This window comes from Macrobrachium nipponense, chromosome 2, assembly GCF_015104395.2.
Source record: "Macrobrachium nipponense isolate FS-2020 chromosome 2, ASM1510439v2, whole genome shotgun sequence".
Classification (NCBI taxonomy): Eukaryota; Metazoa; Arthropoda; class Malacostraca; order Decapoda; family Palaemonidae; genus Macrobrachium; species Macrobrachium nipponense.
Window position 1 is genome coordinate 136,333,101 of NC_087201.1, and position 18,204 is coordinate 136,351,304.

Below are 18,204 nucleotides of genomic sequence, written 5' to 3' on the forward strand. Positions count from 1 at the left end.
CTCATCCGCATCATTATCGGTGAAGTCCATTAGGGAGGGAATCGTGAATGACTCGAACCTGTCGTCAGGGACCGACGGTTTCTGAGTCTTCGCAACGAAGTTCGGGACGAAATCGAGCGTCACGGATCCCCATCCCCTGGAGTGTCGCGTACATCATAGGAAAGACCATGAAGTTCCCCTACTCTCTTCGCCGATGCCAGGGCCAGCAAGAAGAGGGTCTTGAGGGTCAGATCCCTGTCTGACGACTCCCGGAGTGGCTCGAACGGCGTTCGAGTCAAACTCCTAAGGACGAGAGTCACATCCCACGCAGGGGTCCTGAGTTCCCTGGGTGGGCAAGACCTTTCGAAGCTCCTCATAAGCAAGGAGATCTCGAACGAGTTCGAGATGTCCAACCCCCTCAGTTTCAGGACGAGCGCCAAGGCGGCTCTGTATCCTTTGACTGTGGGGACTGAGAGGATTCTTCTCTCGGCGAAGAAAAACGAGGAAATCCGCTACCTGCTGAAGAGTGGCTCTGAGAGGAGATAGACCCGTCTACGACACCAACCAGAAGACGGCCCACTTCCCCTGGTACACGCTGCAGAGGACTGACGGACGTTTCCAGCCATCTCTGTTTGCTGCGCTACGAGAAAAGCCTCTCGTTCGCAGAGATGGTGGATAACAGCCAGCCGTGAAGACGTAGGGACTGGACTGCTCGGTGGTACCGCTCGACGTGTGGCTGGGCGAGAAGGTTGTGCCAAGGGGGAATCTCTCTCGGTTCTCCTGCGAGAAGAGCCAGCAGGTCCGGATACCAAATGGCCTGTGGCCATTGGGAGCCACCAGGATCATCCTGAGATTCGGGGTGACCAGTGCTCCGACTGATCACCTTGCGAATCAGGCTGAACGGGGAAAGGCATAGGCGAAGAGGTTGTCCCACGGGTGTGTTGAAGAGCGTCCTCTGCAGCTGCCCATGGGTCCGGCACGGCCGAGAAGAACACCTGGAGCTTCCTGTTGTGCCGGGTGGCGAACAGATCCACGACTGGTCGCCCCCACAGGTCGAAGAGCCTTTCCGCCACGTCCTGGTGTATGAGACCATTCGGTCCCTATCACCTGATCCCGACGGCTGAGCGTGTCTGCTACTACATTCCTCTTCCCTGGAATGTAGCGTGCCGACAGCTCTATTGAGTGTGCCTGAGCCCACTCGTGCACCTGCCGAGTCAACTGGTACAACGGGAGAGACACTAGGCCCCCCTGTTTGTTGACGTAAGCCACCACCGTGGTGTTGTCGCACATCAACACCACTGAGTGTCCCATCAAGCGGTCCTGAAACTCTTGGAGAGCGAGAAACGCTGCTTGAGGTTCCAGTACATTGATGTGAAGGTGCTTGTCGTTCTCGTCCCACACTCCTGAAGTCAGCAACTCCTCCAGGTGTGCGCCCCATCCCTCGGTCGATGCGTCTGAGAACAGCTGCATGTCCGGGGGGGGAGTGCGCAGAGGCACTCCTCTTAAGAGGTTCCTGTCGTCCAGCCACCAGGCATAGGTCCTGCCTCACCTCCTGTGTCAGTGACACTGGAAGCTTGGGGGATCCGTCGCCTGCGACCAACTCTCCTTTAGTCTCCATTGAAGAGACCGCAGGTGAAGACGCCCGTGAGGGACTAACTTCTCGAGCGACGACAGGTGTCCGATCACGACTTGCCATCGCTGAGCTACCTGTTCCTGCCGAGACAGGAACTGGTTGGCTGCCTCCCTGAATCTGCTGATCCGCGAGTCTGCGGGGAAGACTCGCCCTGCTACCGGTCGATCAGCATACCCAGGTACTTCATCCTCTGCTTGGGCTCGAGATCGGACTTCTCGAAGTTCACCACGATCCCCAGATCGCGACAGAACTCGAGCAGTCGATCCCTGTCCTGTAGCAACTGCGAGCGGGAGCTCGCCAGGACTAACCAATCGTCGAGATACCTCATCAGACGTATCCCGTGCGAATGGGCCCAAGCAGACACCAGAGTGAACACTCGCGTGAACACCTGTGGGGCGGTTGAGAGACCGAAGCACAGTGCCCTGAAACTGGTACACCGTCCCGTCGAGGATGAAGCGGAGGTACTTTCTGGAGGACTGATGAATGGGTATTTGGAAATACGCATCCTTCAAGTCCACTGAAGCATGAAATCGTTCTCCCTGATGGAGTCGAGCACTGAGCGTGCCGTCTCCATCGTGAACCGGGTCTGGCGAACAAACCGGTTCAGGGGAGAGAGATCTATCACCGGGCGCCAGCCTCCCGTAGACTTTTCCACCAGGAAGAGTCGACTGTAAAAGCCCGGTGACTGATCCGTGACGATCTCTACAGCTCTCTTGCTCAGCATGGTCTTTATCTCCTGTCTCAGTGCTACGTCCTTCCGATGACCCTGGAACGTACGACTGCTGTTGGACCGGGTTGGAGGTGAGGGGTGGCCGAGATTCGAAGGGTAATAGATATCCCTCCCGAAGGACATCTACAATCCAGGTCTCGGCGCCGTAGCGCTGCAAGTTGCCCAATGGCTGGCCAGGCACCCCCCCACTTCCGGCAGCAGGTGAGGGGGAACGCCGTCCCTAGCGTTTCCCCCCTTTCTTCGACTTCTTCCCAGAGCCTCCACGGGATGAGGAGGGCTGGGAGGAGGGCTGGTTACGGCTCCCCTTGCCAGAAGTCGAAGAAGACAGAGTCATTCCCCGGGGCTTCGACGCAGCAACCGTCTTAGCCGCCGACCGGAGCGCTAGCCGAGCTCTTTAGACTTGGCCGCAGTCCGAGGCTGCCCAGAAGCCTTCGAGACTGCCTGGTGAACCAGTACGGTCACTGTCGTCAGTGCGCCGTCTGTCCACCGCAAGCGTCCACCATCTCTCCTGGGAAGAGAGACGTGGAACTCCGTAGAGGTCCGTTTCGAAGTCCCAAGGCCGCTTCACGCCCGGCCGCCCTGGAAACTCGAGTAAGGACAGCGTCCCTTCGTCGGAGAAGAACCAGGTTGGCCCACAGGTTCACCGTCTGGTGGGCAAGGAAGGAGATGGCTCTTCCCCCAGACTGGCAAATTCTCCTGAAGGCCGAGTCATCTTCGGGGAGAAATTCCCCCGGAGTTGGCTGCGACCTTAGATACTGGTGAGGGACCACAGATCTAGCCAGGAGACGGCCTGGAAAGCTGCCATGGCGGTAGTTCCAGGCCGAGTGCCTCTTGCTGCGAGAACCACAGGTTCTCGGACAGGAGCTGCTGCAGAGACACACCCGGAGTCAGCCTGGCTAACTCCGGGTTCACCTGTTTGGGCGGCATCGGGTCTTCAGATGGCACGTAAAACCGCCGCTGTCGTAGCAGAGGAGGTGGAAGCAGCTTGCTCGACCTGCCAGACTTGAGCGAACCGTCTTGTCCGGAGACAAGCGATTCAACCTGGTCCAGCACTGAGTCCGCAAGCTCCGAACGCGGCAAACCCACCGTCGGTCTGGGTTCCCTCTTCGGCCCCAGAACGACTCGAGCCGGGACGTGGCTCGGATGGTGGGAGCGGCGATCCTTCCCCGAGGTCGTTGTTGCTGACGAATCAGCGCAATAACCTCGGCAAAGTTCCTCTGGATCTCAGGAGTGACTGCATCCTGCGGAGTTGGACCGTCCAGTCCCTCAAACAGGAGCACCTCCCGAGACCCTCCTCCCTCAAGGAGAGGAGCAGCGACAGCCCCCTCTCGGTCTCCTCCAACCACCTGTGCGTACGACCTGGCTGGTCCGAGAACCGAGCCTGGTGCGTACGCCGCGGTGTCGGGATCCTGAGGGGCGCACCCCTCACGATCACTCCTCAATACCTCGCCCCTCCCGGTGTAACCCGAGGAGGTTGAAGGTATGGGAGAGGAAGACCTGAACGCTCTCTCCTCGCTCGCTGGTAGAACCAGCGGCTTGGAGGACTGCAGGCGATCGCCAACCCGCGGTGGCGATCGAGCTGCAGACCTAGTCGAGCCGTCTCGCTGTGGAGAACGGCTGGACCGGAGAACAGCGGCCCCGGTCTCGTGTGTCAGAGGAGCTGGTGCTGGTCGCCGTACCCGATCGCTCTCTGTGAGAGCGACTGTCAGGCGACCGGCGAGCTCCACTGTCACGGTGAGATCGGTGCGTATCCTCACGGTGCGTCAGTTCGCTGGTACCAGCCGTGGCTGGTGCCGGCGAACGGGGGGACCTCTTCCCAGCCTCAGCCCGTGGCCGGTCATGGACCGTCACGTCCGCCCCGGGTAGCCAGCTGCTCGCCGCGGAGAGCGAGAGCTGGCCTGGTGAGAGTCGCGTGAGCGGCTGTCACCAGTCTTCCGCTCCGTGCCGTGAACCTGACGCTGAGCGGACTCAGAGGTCTGGTTCCTGGCTGCACCGGTCTGGTAGGCGACCGTACACTCGGTACCTCTCGCGAACGAGCGGCCGAGCCGGACCCTGCTGCTGTGGCCGAACCACTGACAGCAGGTGAGGAGGTGCCGGTGTTAGCCGGCACCCCTCTGGTCCCCGTAGTCTTCTTCCTTGCGGGAGAAGAGACGGGTCCTGCTCCCGAAGGAGCAGGGCGACCAGCGAAGAAGCGGAAGAACCCCCCGTCTCACCAGAGCGAGACGGGCCCTTAGAAGTTCCCGAAGGAGACTTCTTAGGGGGGGGGGAGGCATTAGGGGGGGGGAGCGACCTTCTTCTTCTTCGGCGGGGGAGCCTTAGAAGAAGAAGGGGAAGAGGCGGCAGACGACGACGACGACGAAGAAGACGATGAAGACGACGACGACACCTTCCTCCTCTTCTTCTTCTTCTTCGTCAACCTCCTCAGGACCGACGTCAGATCTGTCATCCACGGACGGAGCCGGGGCTGCTGTTGCCGAAGCAACAGGGCCCGGACTACCTGTCCGAACAGACCAGCATCGGGCAGCAGCGGCGCCACTAACAGGAACAACATCGGCAGGTGCGAACATCACAGGAACGGCAGACGAGACAGCAGGAGCAGGTACAGGTACAGCAGCGGTGGTCACGGCAGGTACGGCAGATGTGTGGGCGGTACAGGTGTCGAACAGCGGCACAGCCATCCTAGGTACCGGGGGTGGGAGGCCAGGGGCGAGCTCTTCGGGCACATGAAGTCCGGTCGCGGCAGCACGGCAAACCCAGGTGGCGGCATCACACTCCCCGAGTTACGGCGACTGGCCCCTGCACCGATGTAGTGGGTGTTACAGAGACCGCGTGCTGGGTGTACACCAGGTGAGGAGGTGAAGCATAGCCAGGGTTGTAAGGGTCGTGGTGGTGGTCGTGACCGTTGCATGGGTGACCGCCACGGAGCCAGCGAGATGATAGAGCAGCCCCTGGACACTCGGCACGCCCTGCAGCCCCAACGATGTCCACACCTGTCCGAGGTCATCCTTCGCGGCAACCGCACCTGCACCTGGATGGAGAAACAAAAGTCGGGTGATTAGAAGGATCCTCTACCCGCTCGCGCGAAGACGAACGGATAGAGGACCCAGAGTACAACTCTACGTCAGGGTATCTAGCGCCCTCCTCCACACTCGACACGTCAGGAGAGGAGAAGGACCTAGAAACCCCCCCCGAAGGGGAAGGCGCGAGACGTGGAAGTTGAGCGGGCGGCAGGAAAGAAGACGAAGTGTCCGTCACCAAAGGAGTCGCGGGAGAGCTTTCCGACGACTCCTTTGCAGGCCTTCGCTTCTTCCTGCCCTCATACAAAGTCCACTGCGCCTCCGACCAATCAATACACACATCACAGGGCTCGGCTCGGGTGCATTCGCGCCCCCGACACCGAGCACACAAAATATGAGGGTCAATCTCCGGGAACGATCTGAACTTCCCGCATTTACGCCCTTCGATACCCGGGCAAAGTCTCCGTGGGGTAGCGGGGCGAGGAGATTCCATCATAATCAATAATTGAAGGCAGCAATTAATATGAAAAAAGAGAATAATTGTACTTACAATAACTCTTTCATACACAATTACAACCAAATACTCAGAAAGCAAACGACGAGAAGCGGGCAGAGAGCGTCGAACAACACGTCCATCCACTGCGAGGCCGAAAGCAAAAGTGATTTGTTTACCTCCCAGTCGCGCGCGCGCCTGTCGGACAAGCAGTTAACTACCGAACCCCTTGTTCGAAAGCTTACGACCTATCCAGCTGCCGCTAGTACCTTCCTATTGTAAAAGGACCGAAGGTTTGTATGCCGTGTCGGAACAAATTCAAATTTCGCGCCACTCGCTACAGGTAGGTCAGGTGATCTACCGGCCTGCCCTGGGCGGCAGGACTAGGAACCATTCCCGTTTTCTACTCATATATTTTCTCTTCCCCCTGTCTCCTTGCGGGGAGGCTGGGTGAGCCCTAATCGTATATATCTGCCAGGTAAGTATGTATGAAACTTTATTGTATTATAACAATATCATTTTCATACAATCAACTTACCTGTCAGATATATACATAGCTGATTGGCACCCTTTGGTGGAGGGTAAGAGACAGCTACTTCTGGAATAGACAGGTAAACAACATATGTTGTAGGTATAAATAAAAACCTTGGTTCCTACCTGATAGGTGGTAGACTTCGTGGGTGTTTGCCCCGTAGTCTGCATCACCTCAAGAAACTTTAGCGAGATTTGTGATCTATGGCCAAGAATTCTTGTGGGTCTGCCGAAGGGGTCTTATCCACTTACTCGGCAGAGCCTGAAAGGACTTTGTCAATGGGTGCTGATCCACTTATATGACAACACACCTTATTAAGGAGCACACAACCAATCCCGACCACCTGATCCTAACCACCATGTTAGTATTAAAAATTGCTCCGAGTTATCCCCAAACTCTTCGCAACAACCGTAACTCAAACCAAATTGCACACGCACACAATAATTTTCCAGAAAAAAAAAATTTTATGATACTCATCTAATAAAAGATATCACAAGAGTTCCTTACTGAACGGAAGTGACTGGCCGCTTGTGCGGCATCTGCACTTGTTCAGCAGAAAGTCTAGAACATATCTATTAAGACTTAATGTAGTAATTAAGGATTGGTGTTAGCTCCTGTACCCAGGATTGTGCCCGCAGACACAAAAGGACCTAAAGAAAAACATTTTTCATAGGTCACACGAACGTCCTTCAAATAGTGAGAAGCAAACACAGAATTACATCTCCAATATGTCGCTTCCAAGATATTCTTAAGTGACATATTTCTCTGAAAAGAGAGAGACGTAGCCACTGCTCTCACTTCATGAGCTCTTACTCTCAGGAGTTTGAAAGAATCATCCGTGCAAGCCTTATGAGCGTCCGTAATGACGTTCCTGACAAAAAAGGCTAAAGCATTCTTAGACATAGGTCTTGATGGATCCTTCACCGAGCACCAAAGACCTTGTCTAGAACCTCCCAACTGTTTCTTTTTCTGTAAGTAAAACTTTAACGCCCTTACTGGCAAAGAGACCTCTCCGGTTCCCTGCCGACGAGACCCGATAAGCCTTTTACTTCGAAGTTTCTCGGCCAGGGATTCGAAGGATTTTCATTCTTCGCCAAGAATAATTCTTTGAAGGAACAGATGGCTGAATCTAGATTGAAACCCACTTTATCACTAAGGGCGTGCAGCTCACTAACTCTTTTCGCCGTCGCCAGTGACAAAAGAAATAAACATTTTCTCGTTATGTCACGAAACAAGGCCAAGTGCAGGGGTTCAAATCTCTCTGATGACAAGAACTTAAGCACCACGTCTAGATTCCAGTTAGGGGGAGAAGTAATGTTAGACTTCTTGGTCTCAAAAGATCTAATCAGATCATGTAGATCTTTATCGTTTCCCAAATCTAGGCCTCTATTCCTAAAGACGGCCGATAGCATACTCCTATAGCCCTTTATCGTGGCTACGGAGAGACACGATTCTTCTCTCAAAAATAACAGAAAATCAGCGATTTCTGTTACAGAGGTACTGGAGGAGGACAACTTCTTCGACTTACACCACCTTCTAAAAACTTCCCACTTCGATTGGTAAACACGGATAGTGGAAGTTCTCCGGGCTCTAGCGATCGAGCTTGCTGCTTTGCTAGAAAAGCCTCTCGCTCTGACAAGTCTTTCGATAGTCGAAAGGCAGTCAGAGCGAGAGCGGGGAGGTTTTGATGAAACCTCTCGAAGTGTGGTTGTCTGAGAAGATCCTTCCTTTGTGGAAGGGATCTGGGGAAGTCTACCATCCACTCCAGCACCTCTGGGAACCACTCTTGATGGCCAAAAGGGGGCTATCAGGGTCATTTTTGTCCCCTTTGAAGTCACAAACTTCCTGAGCACTTGCCCCAGAATCTTGAATGGGGGAAATGCGTAAACGTCTACATGAGACCAATCTAGCAGGAAGGCGTCTACTGTTAGAGCTCTGGGCTCTTCTACTACTGAACAGAAGACTTCCAGTCTTTTTGAGAGGAACGTGGCAAAGAGGTCGACATGAGGAGTCCCCCAAAGAGACCAGAGATTCCGGCAAACGTCTGAGTGGAGGGTCCATTCGGTATGAAGGACCTGGTTCCTCCTGCTCAGCCTGTCTGCTCTCACGTTCCTTACTCCCTGAACAAACCTCGTCAACAGAGAGATGTTCCTTTGCGATGTCCACAACAGCAGGTCTCTTGCGAGCTCGTAAAGGGCATACGAGTGAGTACCTCCTTGCTTCCGAATGTATGCAAGGGCGGTTGTATTGTCCGCATTCACTTGTACTATTTTGTTCCTCACTAAAGGTTCGAAGCTCTTTAGGGCTAGGTGTACGGCAAACAGCTCTTTGCAGTTTATGTGCCAGGACACTTGAAGAGCATTCCAAGTGCCTGACACCTCTCTCTTTCCCAAGGTTGCTCCCCAACCTTTTTCCGACGCGTCGGAAAACAATACAAGGTTTGGGTTCTGTGTTTCTAGGGAAGTACTCTTGTTTTCCTTCAGTGGGAGTAACCACCATTCTAAATGGCGTTTCATCAGAACTGGAATGGGAAAACTGTCCGAGAGAAGCCCTGTCTTCATGTTCCACAATCTTCTGAGGAAGAACTGAAGCGGACGGAGATGAAGTCTTCCTAGAGGAAAGAACTGTTCGAGCGAGGAAAGAGTCCCTAATAGGCTCAACCATTCCCTCGCCGAAGTACGTTCCTTCCTTAGGAAGAGAGAGACTTTTTCTAAACCTCTCGTTAGTCTCTCTTGAGAAGGAAATACTCGAAAACCCCGAAAATCCATCCGAATCCCCAGATAGACCAAGTTCTGGCTGGGGATCAGTTGGGACTTCTCGAGGTTCACGAGTAATCCTAAGGTCTTTATCAGGTTTAGTGTCACAGTCAGGTCCTCCAAACACTGTTTCTCTGACTTTGCTCTGATGAGCCAGTCGTCTAGGTACAGAGATATACTGATTCCTTTCAGGTGAAGCCATCTCGCCACATTTTTCATAAGGCTCGTGAAAACCTGAGGCGCCGTAGACAGGCCGAAACACAAGGCTCTGAATTGGAAGATCCTTCCCCCCGTCATGAAACGGAGGTACTTCTTCGACGAAGGATGGATCGGGACGTGAAAATAGGCGTCCTGGAGATCCAGAGACACCATCCAATCCCCTTGGCGAAGAGCCGCAAGGACTGATGCAGAGGTCTCCATGGAGAACTTGTTTCTGAACAAACTTGTTCAGAGCGCTGACATCCAGAACTGGTCTCCAGCCCCCCGAGGCTTTCGCAACCAAGAAAAGACGATTGTAAAACCCTGGGGAGCTTTGATCCAGCACTAGCTCTATAGCTCTCTTGTCCCACATCTGATCCACCATTTGTTGAAGAGTATCTTTCAACACAGGGTCCTTGTAATTGGCGGACAATTCCCGCGGAGTTGACGTCAGGGGAGGATTGTCCAGGAAAGGAATGAGGTATCCCTTCTGTAGAACAGACATAGACCAAGCGTCTGTATCTATGAGAGTCCAGGCTTCCGCAAATCCCCGGAGCCTGGCACCTACTGGTGTTTGGAGGAGCGCCACTTCACTTTCCCCTTTTAAAGGGACGGAAAGAGGCTCTACCTCTCTTCTCGGTCGTTTTTCTTTTAGCGGTAACTCTAGCGGGAGGGCCTCCTCGAAAGGGCCGAACAGGCGTAGACACACCTTTCTTGTCTCCCACCATCACTGGTCTCTTCTTCCTGGAAGATTGCAGGAGAAGATCCTGTGTTGCTTTCTCCGTCAGAGAACGGGAAATGTCCCTCACCAACTGCGAAGGGAACAGAAAGTCAGACCTGGGAGCGAATAACAAGGCTGCCCTTTGCGAATGGGATACCGCTTTCGTCAAGAAAGCGCTAAAAACAGATCTCTTCTTCAAGAGACCTGCTCCAAATAAGGAAGAAACTTCTGAGCCATCCTGTACCGCCTTGTCAATACAGGACAAAATTGCAAGGAGTACGTCCGGATCTAGTCCTTCTGAGGCATGAGCCTTCTTGGACATCACCCCAAGGGACCAATCTAGGAAGTTGAAGACTTCTAAAATGTGAAAAAGTCCCTTGAGGAGATGATCCAACTCTGAAAGACCCCAAGTAATCTTCGCAGTATGAAGGCTATGTCTCCTGGATGCATCTACCAGACTGGAAAAGTCAGCTTCAGCCGAAGCTGGGAGAGTGAGTCCCATATTCTCCCCAGTCTGGTACCAAATACCTCTCTTGCCCGTAAGTCTAGCGGGAGGCATGCAAAACACCGTCCTGACTAGCTCCTTCTTGGTTAGCATCCAGCTATCCAGAGACTGAAGAGCTCTCTTCATAGAAATCGTCGGCCTCATCTTCAAGAAAGCCGACGACTTCGGCGTCTTAGAGCATGAAAAAAGTGAACGAGGCGAAGGCGGAGCGGCAGGGATCAATGCATCTCCGTATTCCTGGAGGAGGAGAGCTGTCAAAACTTTGTAGTTAGACAGCCCTTCTCTGCCGTGAGTCTCGTCTTCTGAGTCCTCTTCCAATATCGGATCAGACGGAGAAGTCACTTCCCGTTCCGGGTCTTCCTGCCCAATAACTCTCTCTACGGGAGACAAACTCCTAATAGGAGAGGGGCTAAGAGAGTGTATAGCGCTCCTCTGCTTGGCTGGCTCCTCGCGCTTGGCTGGCTCATCGCGCCTGGCTGGCGCCTCGCGCCTGGCTGACTCCTCGCGCTTGGCTGGCGCCTCGCGCCTGACTGATGCCTCGCGCCTCTCTAAACTCTCGCGCCTCTCTAAACTCTCGCGCCTGGCTGGCGCCTCGCGCCTTTCTGGTGCCAAATCCTTGTATGGATGAAGCTTGTCTGGCGCCTCGCGCCTGGCTGAATCCTCGCGCCTGGCTGCTTCCTCGCGCTCGGCTGACGTTGCTGGTCTGGCAGACGTATCCCGTCTGGAAATATCTTCGCGCCTGTAAAGCGTTTCTTGCTTATCTGGCGCTTTAATCCTAAAAGACGCTTCTCGTCTGTAGGAAACCTCGCGCTTGACTGGCGCTTCGCGCTTGTCTGGCGATTCAAAATCGTCCAAAGAGTCTCTATCAGAGTAGATCTCAAACGCCTCACGTCCCACAGGAGCCTCACTCCTGGCGGGAGAAGGAAGACGAGTCTTCTTGACAGGAAGTCTCACGTCTTTCTTACGAGGGGGATCCTTCGAAAGGACTCCTACCAAGGCGGATAACTGTTCTTGTACAGCCAAAATGATCCTCTTGGAAGCTTCTCCGGTGTCTTCTTGAACGGGAGAGGGAGACCTCGAAGAAGTTTTGTCCAAACCATGGGACGTCAAAACCCTCTTAGCCTTCTTGATCGAAGGAGGCGCTTCTTCCGAAAAGCGTTCGGGGCTAGAATCCAACACAGGATCTTTCCAGTGCCTTTTCAGGGGCCTGGACAAGTCCGAATCCTTCCACCCTCGTTTAGGAGAGGGAGAAGCGGACGAAGAGAAGCACTCTCTGAGGACGCTTTTCCTATAGCGGCCCTGAGCAGTCTGTCTATTTACAGAGCCTGCTGAAGGGACGCCTGACCGGGGGGAATTCTCCACAACCTCCGTACGGCTTTCGACTTTCCTTCTCCTCTGGGCTTGGGAGCTTGGAAGAGGTCTAGGCCTGGGAGCGTCGCAGAGACGGTCAGACGCCCCTCCACAACACTGGGGACACTCACTTCACTATAATCACTTTCACAATCCTTACCTTTCATGGCAGCCATTTTGGATTTCATCCTGTGAAGAGTAGCTTTCAGTTCAGCAATTTCCGAGGCCGAATCTGAATGTAAAGCCAGTGAGGGCCCTGATACAGAATTAGAATCAAATGCATAGTTAAGGGAAGAGTTAGAATCATTAAAAGGCTCAATAGGCCTTGTACTACTACCCGCAATCTTAGATGCAGCCCTTCTGACTCTATCCCTTTCTAACTTCTTCAAGTAAGAAGTTAGAGTCTTCCATTCCTCAACATTCAACCTCTCACACTCATGACAGGTGTTAGAAATAGAACAATCAAAACCTCTACATTTGCGACATACAGTGTGAGGATCAACCGAAGCCTTCGGTATCCTCACCTTGCAGCCTACATTCACACACACTCTCACACAACCACTTGAATCAGACACTCTTGAAGAAAAATCAAAAGCAAGTCCAAATCCAGTCCACAGTAGCGAATGCCAAAACAACGATCCAGGTACATCACCAAAAGTCCACAAAAAGATGATCAATTGTCTAGAAAAGCGAATTCCAGTCAGGAGGTGGCAGCAACGATGTTGATACCACCGGCGACAGAAAATATATGAGTAGAAAACAGGAATGGTTCCTAGTCCTGCCGCCCAGGGCAGGCCGGTAGATCACCTGACCTACCTGTAGCGAGTGGCGCGAAATTTGAATTTCTGTCGGGGACGACTGAGTCTTAGCTATGTATATATCTGACAGGTAAGTTGATTGTATGAAATCACTGATTTCATGTGCTTTCATTTTAAGGGTAGGGAGAAATTCTTCTCCCACCTTATCATCATCTAAAGGTAGAACTTAAAAGCTCTTACTAAGCAGAGAACTCTTCCCTTTTCCTTTGACACCAATAATTCTGGCAAACCTTTCATCACAAAAGATTCTCATTTTTTTTTTTTTTGCGAGAAAATCAAGAGAAAGTGAACAAATCGTGTTTCCCCCCAAAGAAGCCAATCCTTTTATCCATAGCCTGTACGTATCTCACTTACTCTTTTAGCTGTAGCTAATGCTACCAAAAAAAGGGTCTTCCTAGTCATATTTCTGAAGGAGGCCTCATCGAGATGTTCAAAGGGAGGAACCGAAAGTCATTTTAGTACCAAATCTGATACGGAATGGAATATGATATTTAGGCTTGAAGCCATACACTGGAATCCGAGGGATTATTCAGTGCTATAATGAATTTGGTTTGAGATGAATAGATATATCAATGAATTTGTGAACTGAATTAAAAAAAATAATTATTTTAAAACTATAGTAAAAATTGGTATTTGGTAAAACATATTCCCTCCCCCCAAAAAAAAACTTTGCAATCAGGATATGCATATAACCTTCAATGTGAAAAAAAGTAAAAAATAAAAAGTATATAAATCTGACATATCATGGTTTGCAGATAAATCTATTCCTCTATGTCTACAGACAGAGTTGAGAATAGGTCTGTAGCCCTTTATAGTTGATGCAAACAACCCTCTGGACTTTCTAAGTAACAGAAGAAAGTCTGCAAACTGTTACAGTTGTCTTAGAAGAGATGCCTTTCTGTTTGCACCATGTACAGAAGATCGACCACTTATTCTGGTAGACTACAGAGGAGGAGGCACGTCTGCACTGTGAAATTGAGTTATGTAGAATATAGAATTTAGGCCAAAGGCCAAGTACTGGGACCTATGAGGTCATTCAGCGCTATATTGGAAATTGACAGTAAAAGTTCTGAAAGGTGTAAGAGGAGGAAAACCTCGCAGTTGTACTATGAGGCAAGTGTTAGGAGAGGGTGAAAAGTTAAGATGAAGAAAGAGAATATGAAAGGACGTACAGTAAAAGGAACGAAAATGGTTGGAGCTAGGGGCCAAAGGGAGGCTGCAAAGAACCTCAAGTAATGCCTATAGTGCACCACATGAGGTCCACAGCAATAACCCCCTACAGGGGCACTGTAATATTGCTCTTGCAAAAGCTCTCGTAAAGTCTTTTGACAGTTTGTATCCTGTCAGAGAAAGAGAGGACAACCCTTGATGATACCTCCTGAAGTGTGGTTGTTTGAACAGATTTACCTTCTGAGAAGTAATCTCAGGAAGTCTACCATAAGGTCCATGAGGTCTGGAAACCACCCTTTTAGTGGCCAAAATGGGGCAATTAAAATCATTGACACATATTTGTGTGACAGAAATTTGTTCAGGGCCTCCCCTATCCCATAGGGAGGGAAGGCATACAGGAACTTGTCTGACCAATCCTGTAGCATTGCATCTGTCATATATGCTAGAGGATCTGGTACTGGAGAGCAGGTGGGACAGAAGGTCTGGGAACCACTCCGCCTGAGGCCACAGAGGCGCCACCAAGGTCATCCTGAGATTCCAAGAGCTCATTACCCTGTTCAGGACCTGATGGATCAGGCAGAACAGAGGGAAGGCGTACACCTTGAGATTGTCCCAAGGATGCTGTAGAGCATCCTCTGCCAGAGCAAGAGGATCTGGGACCACCAAGAAGTAGACCTCCAGCTTTCTGTTGAAGCAAGTGGCAAAGAGGTCTAACATGGGTCATACCCAACGGAGAAACAGCCTGTCTACTATGTCTTGATGCAGAGACCACTCCGTACCTAGGAATTGACTCTGACGACTCAGCTTGTCGGCTATCACATCCCTCCTACCTGGAATGTACCTAGCCATGAGCTCCACCGAGATGTTGGTCGCCCACTGGTGCATCTCAACGGTCAACAAGTGGAGCTGGCGAGACACCAGCCCCATCCGTTTGTTCATATAGGCCATCACCGTGGTGTTGTCCGACATCAGAACAACAGGGTGACCATCCACCCTCTCTCGGAACTCCCGCAGACTGGAGAGCTGCTTTCATCTCCAAACCGTTGATGAGAAACAGCTTGTCGTTCGCACCCCAAACACCCGAGGCTAGGAGATCCTTGAGATGAGGACCCCAACCACCAATGGAAGCATCCGAGAACAGGAGTAAATCCGGAGGAGGTGAATGAAGAGGGACTCCTACCATAAGATTCTGGATGTCAAACCACCAACAAAGGTCTCTCTCCTCACTTCTTCTGACAGGTAGTTCCCCGTTGGCCGAGTGGACTTCGCGCTCGGCTACCAATCCGGTGGTCCGAAATTCGATTCTTGGCTCGGCCAGCGTGGAACCAGAGGAATTTATTTCTTATGATAGAAATTCATTTCTCGATGTAATGGGATTCGGACCCCACAATAAGCTGTAGGTCCCGTTGCTAAGTAACCAATTGTTTCCTAGCCACGTAAAAATATCTAATCCTTCGGGCCAGTCCTAGGAGAGCAGTTAATCAGCTCAGTGGTCTGGTAAAATTAAGATACACTTAACTTCTGACAGAGGTACCTGCTGCTAAGGGCAATCTCTTGCCAAGGACCAGAGCTCCTTCAGTCTCCATTGCAGAAAGCGAGGTGGAGACGACCATGAGGGACCAGCTTTTCGAGAGATGACAAGATCCCGAGAAGAACCTGCCACTGGTGAGCTGGCTGTTTGGCCTCTGACAGGAAGGAGGGTGACACAGACCTGAACTTCTTCCATATCTATAGACATATCCAGGTAAAGAATCCTCTCATTGGGAAGCACATTGGACTTCTCCAGGTTTACCACAATGCCTAGGCTCCGACAAGACTGTAGAAGAAGATCCCTGTCCCAAACCTGCTTCTCTCTGGAACTTGCCAAGACCAGCCAGTTGTCATGGTATCCCAACAGGCGAATCCCTTGACCATGAGCGTATGTTGAAACTAAGGCAAAGACCCTTGTGAACACTTGACGGGCTGTAGTCAAACCAAAGCAAAGGACTTTGAACTGGAAGACTTGCTCCCCAAGGCTGAGCCGAAAAAATTTCCTGAACAAAGGGCGAACTGGAATCTGGAAGTAAGTCCTTCAAGTCTATTGACAGCACAAAGTTGTTCTCCCTTACGGCTACCAAAACCGTCTGAGGCGTCTCCATCCTGAAACTCATCCTCCTGATGAAGGGTTCAGCGTGGCAATGGGAAGGGAGTGGCTCCCTCTCTGTCGACAACCCTCTCTGCCCCTTCCTCGCTTGAAGGGGCAAGACTGAAAGGGGCGCTGCTGTTGCTTAGACTTAGATGGAGCAGTAGACTGAGGAGCCCTTACAGATGTCAAATGCTTGGCCGACTTCCTAGGAGGAGACTGCCTACTCTGTCTTTGAAGAAGAGGTGGAGGGAGAGAGTGAGCCTCCAACTTCAAGACTATCTACTGAACCAGCCTATCTTTGGTATAAGCACACTGCTGGTCTATCACATCTTCTAATTGCATTCTTGGAAAGAGAAGCTGCGACTTCAGGAGGTCCCCATTACGAGATGATGACAAGGACTCAGAATCAACAGACTCTATCACCTTCAACAAGGAGCAGATTGGCCCACAAATTAGCAGAGGTGGCCCAGGTAAGAGATGGCCTTCACACCAGACTGCAACAACCTGATAAAGGAGGACATGGTAACATAACCTCCATCACAGTGACGACAGAAGAAGCAGTAGACTCCAAGAAGTCAATGAAGGGCCCTCAGCTCTTACCTGATCCAGGGTCAAGCCTGGCTTTAGACGCATCACGACTGAATTAAGGTGACGAGGCATCAGTTCAACTATGTACATTAGAAGAACAATATTTCCTATAATGCATGAGAGGAGGGGGGAGAAGCTTAGACGACCATTAAAGCGCAGGGAGCCATTTCGACCCAACACTAAAGCATTAATATGCTGCAAAATTGATTGAGCATGCCCAGAACAAGGAAGTGCAAACGAAGCTCTAGCATCCTGCCTTGGACTGAGAAAGGCCTCTATGCCCATAGGGGTCATAAAGGGCTAAGCATGTGTCTTATTTTAACTGATAAAACAAAAAGAAGTTAGTAGATATAAGCACGTTCAAAATTATACCAGTAATAACTACGCTTACTTTTTTTATGGCAACCTCCCGACCAGTATTCCGACATCTTGCTCTGTAAACAACTGCAAATCCACCTTTCCCAAGCTGCTCGCAGACATCGTACGCCTGGAAATGAAAATAACTGATATAGTATAGAGAAGACTTTATTATATGGAGAAGACTTTATCATAAGTGCATAACTTTGAATTACAGTCTAGTATGACATCAACTCTAGTTTGTCATGTGTGTGGGTGTGGGGGAGAGAGAGAGATATGGGGGCATTAAAATTTTCTTTTATTTCTTTCATGCAATGTAGGGGTTATGCTGAGTAACTTTTGATCTTGAAACTATTATATATTTTTAATGAGCATAGGTCACTGGTTTCATTATACAGTGGGCCCCCTGTATTTGCATTCTCCGGATTCGCAGATTTCTCTCTGGACCATATCTACCCACTATTTGCGGGAAACGCACCTGTTCGTGGTAATTTTTCTATGAAAAATATCCACAAGTTCCAGATTTTTTTTTTATCAATTTCATCAAAAATGCACTTTTTGTGATAATACTGTTAAAAAAAACCAGTATAAATGTTTTTGGTGGTTTTTTCTTGAGTTTTAGATAACAAAATAGGCTGTTTTCTATGTTTTTATGGGGGTTCCAATTATTTGCGGATTCTAACTATTCATGGAGGGTACACATCCCCCGCAAGTATAGGGGGACCACTGTATGGCTAATTACAGAACAGTTTGTCTAATCATAGTGTCTTTTTCTAATTTCTTTAGGATTCTCAAGTAAATATAAGTGTAAATAAAGGTCACAAAGCCTCACTAAACAGTTAAACAACCACAATCAATCATTTAATTTTTTTTCTCATTCTCTTTTGAAATAAAAGTTGTAAAATATTTATACCAAATTCTTGCTAAGCCCAATACTACTAAGTTTCATCCATTTCCTGTAGTGAATGCTGCAATAGTCTTCCTGGCATTTATGAAAGTTGAAGCTGACAATCTAAACTGAGACTATTATACTGTTTCAACTACCTTGTCCTTTTGCCTCAAATTTACAGATCTATTGATTTTATCTTTAAAATCTTGTTGCTTAAATTATCTTTACTAAATAATTTATTTATGTATACTTACAAGACACTGATCTGTACTTTCGTCTCTTTCATTAAGGCATCTTACTCCAAGGAAGCTTTTTCAAACTATTAATGTATGACTTTGCACGA

General features: G+C 50.5%; 1 protein-coding gene across 1 annotated transcript in view; it reads right to left on the minus strand.

The window, feature by feature from the left end:
* Positions 1-18,204, minus strand: part of LOC135221022 (serine/threonine-protein kinase PLK4-like) — a 121,632-nt gene that overhangs the window by 88,309 nt on the left and 15,119 nt on the right. Inside the window, exon 2 of the mRNA XM_064258743.1 lies at positions 17,007-17,102. Coding sequence (XP_064114813.1) covers positions 17,007-17,102 — 96 coding nt within the window. The remainder of the gene's footprint in view (positions 1-17,006; positions 17,103-18,204) is intronic.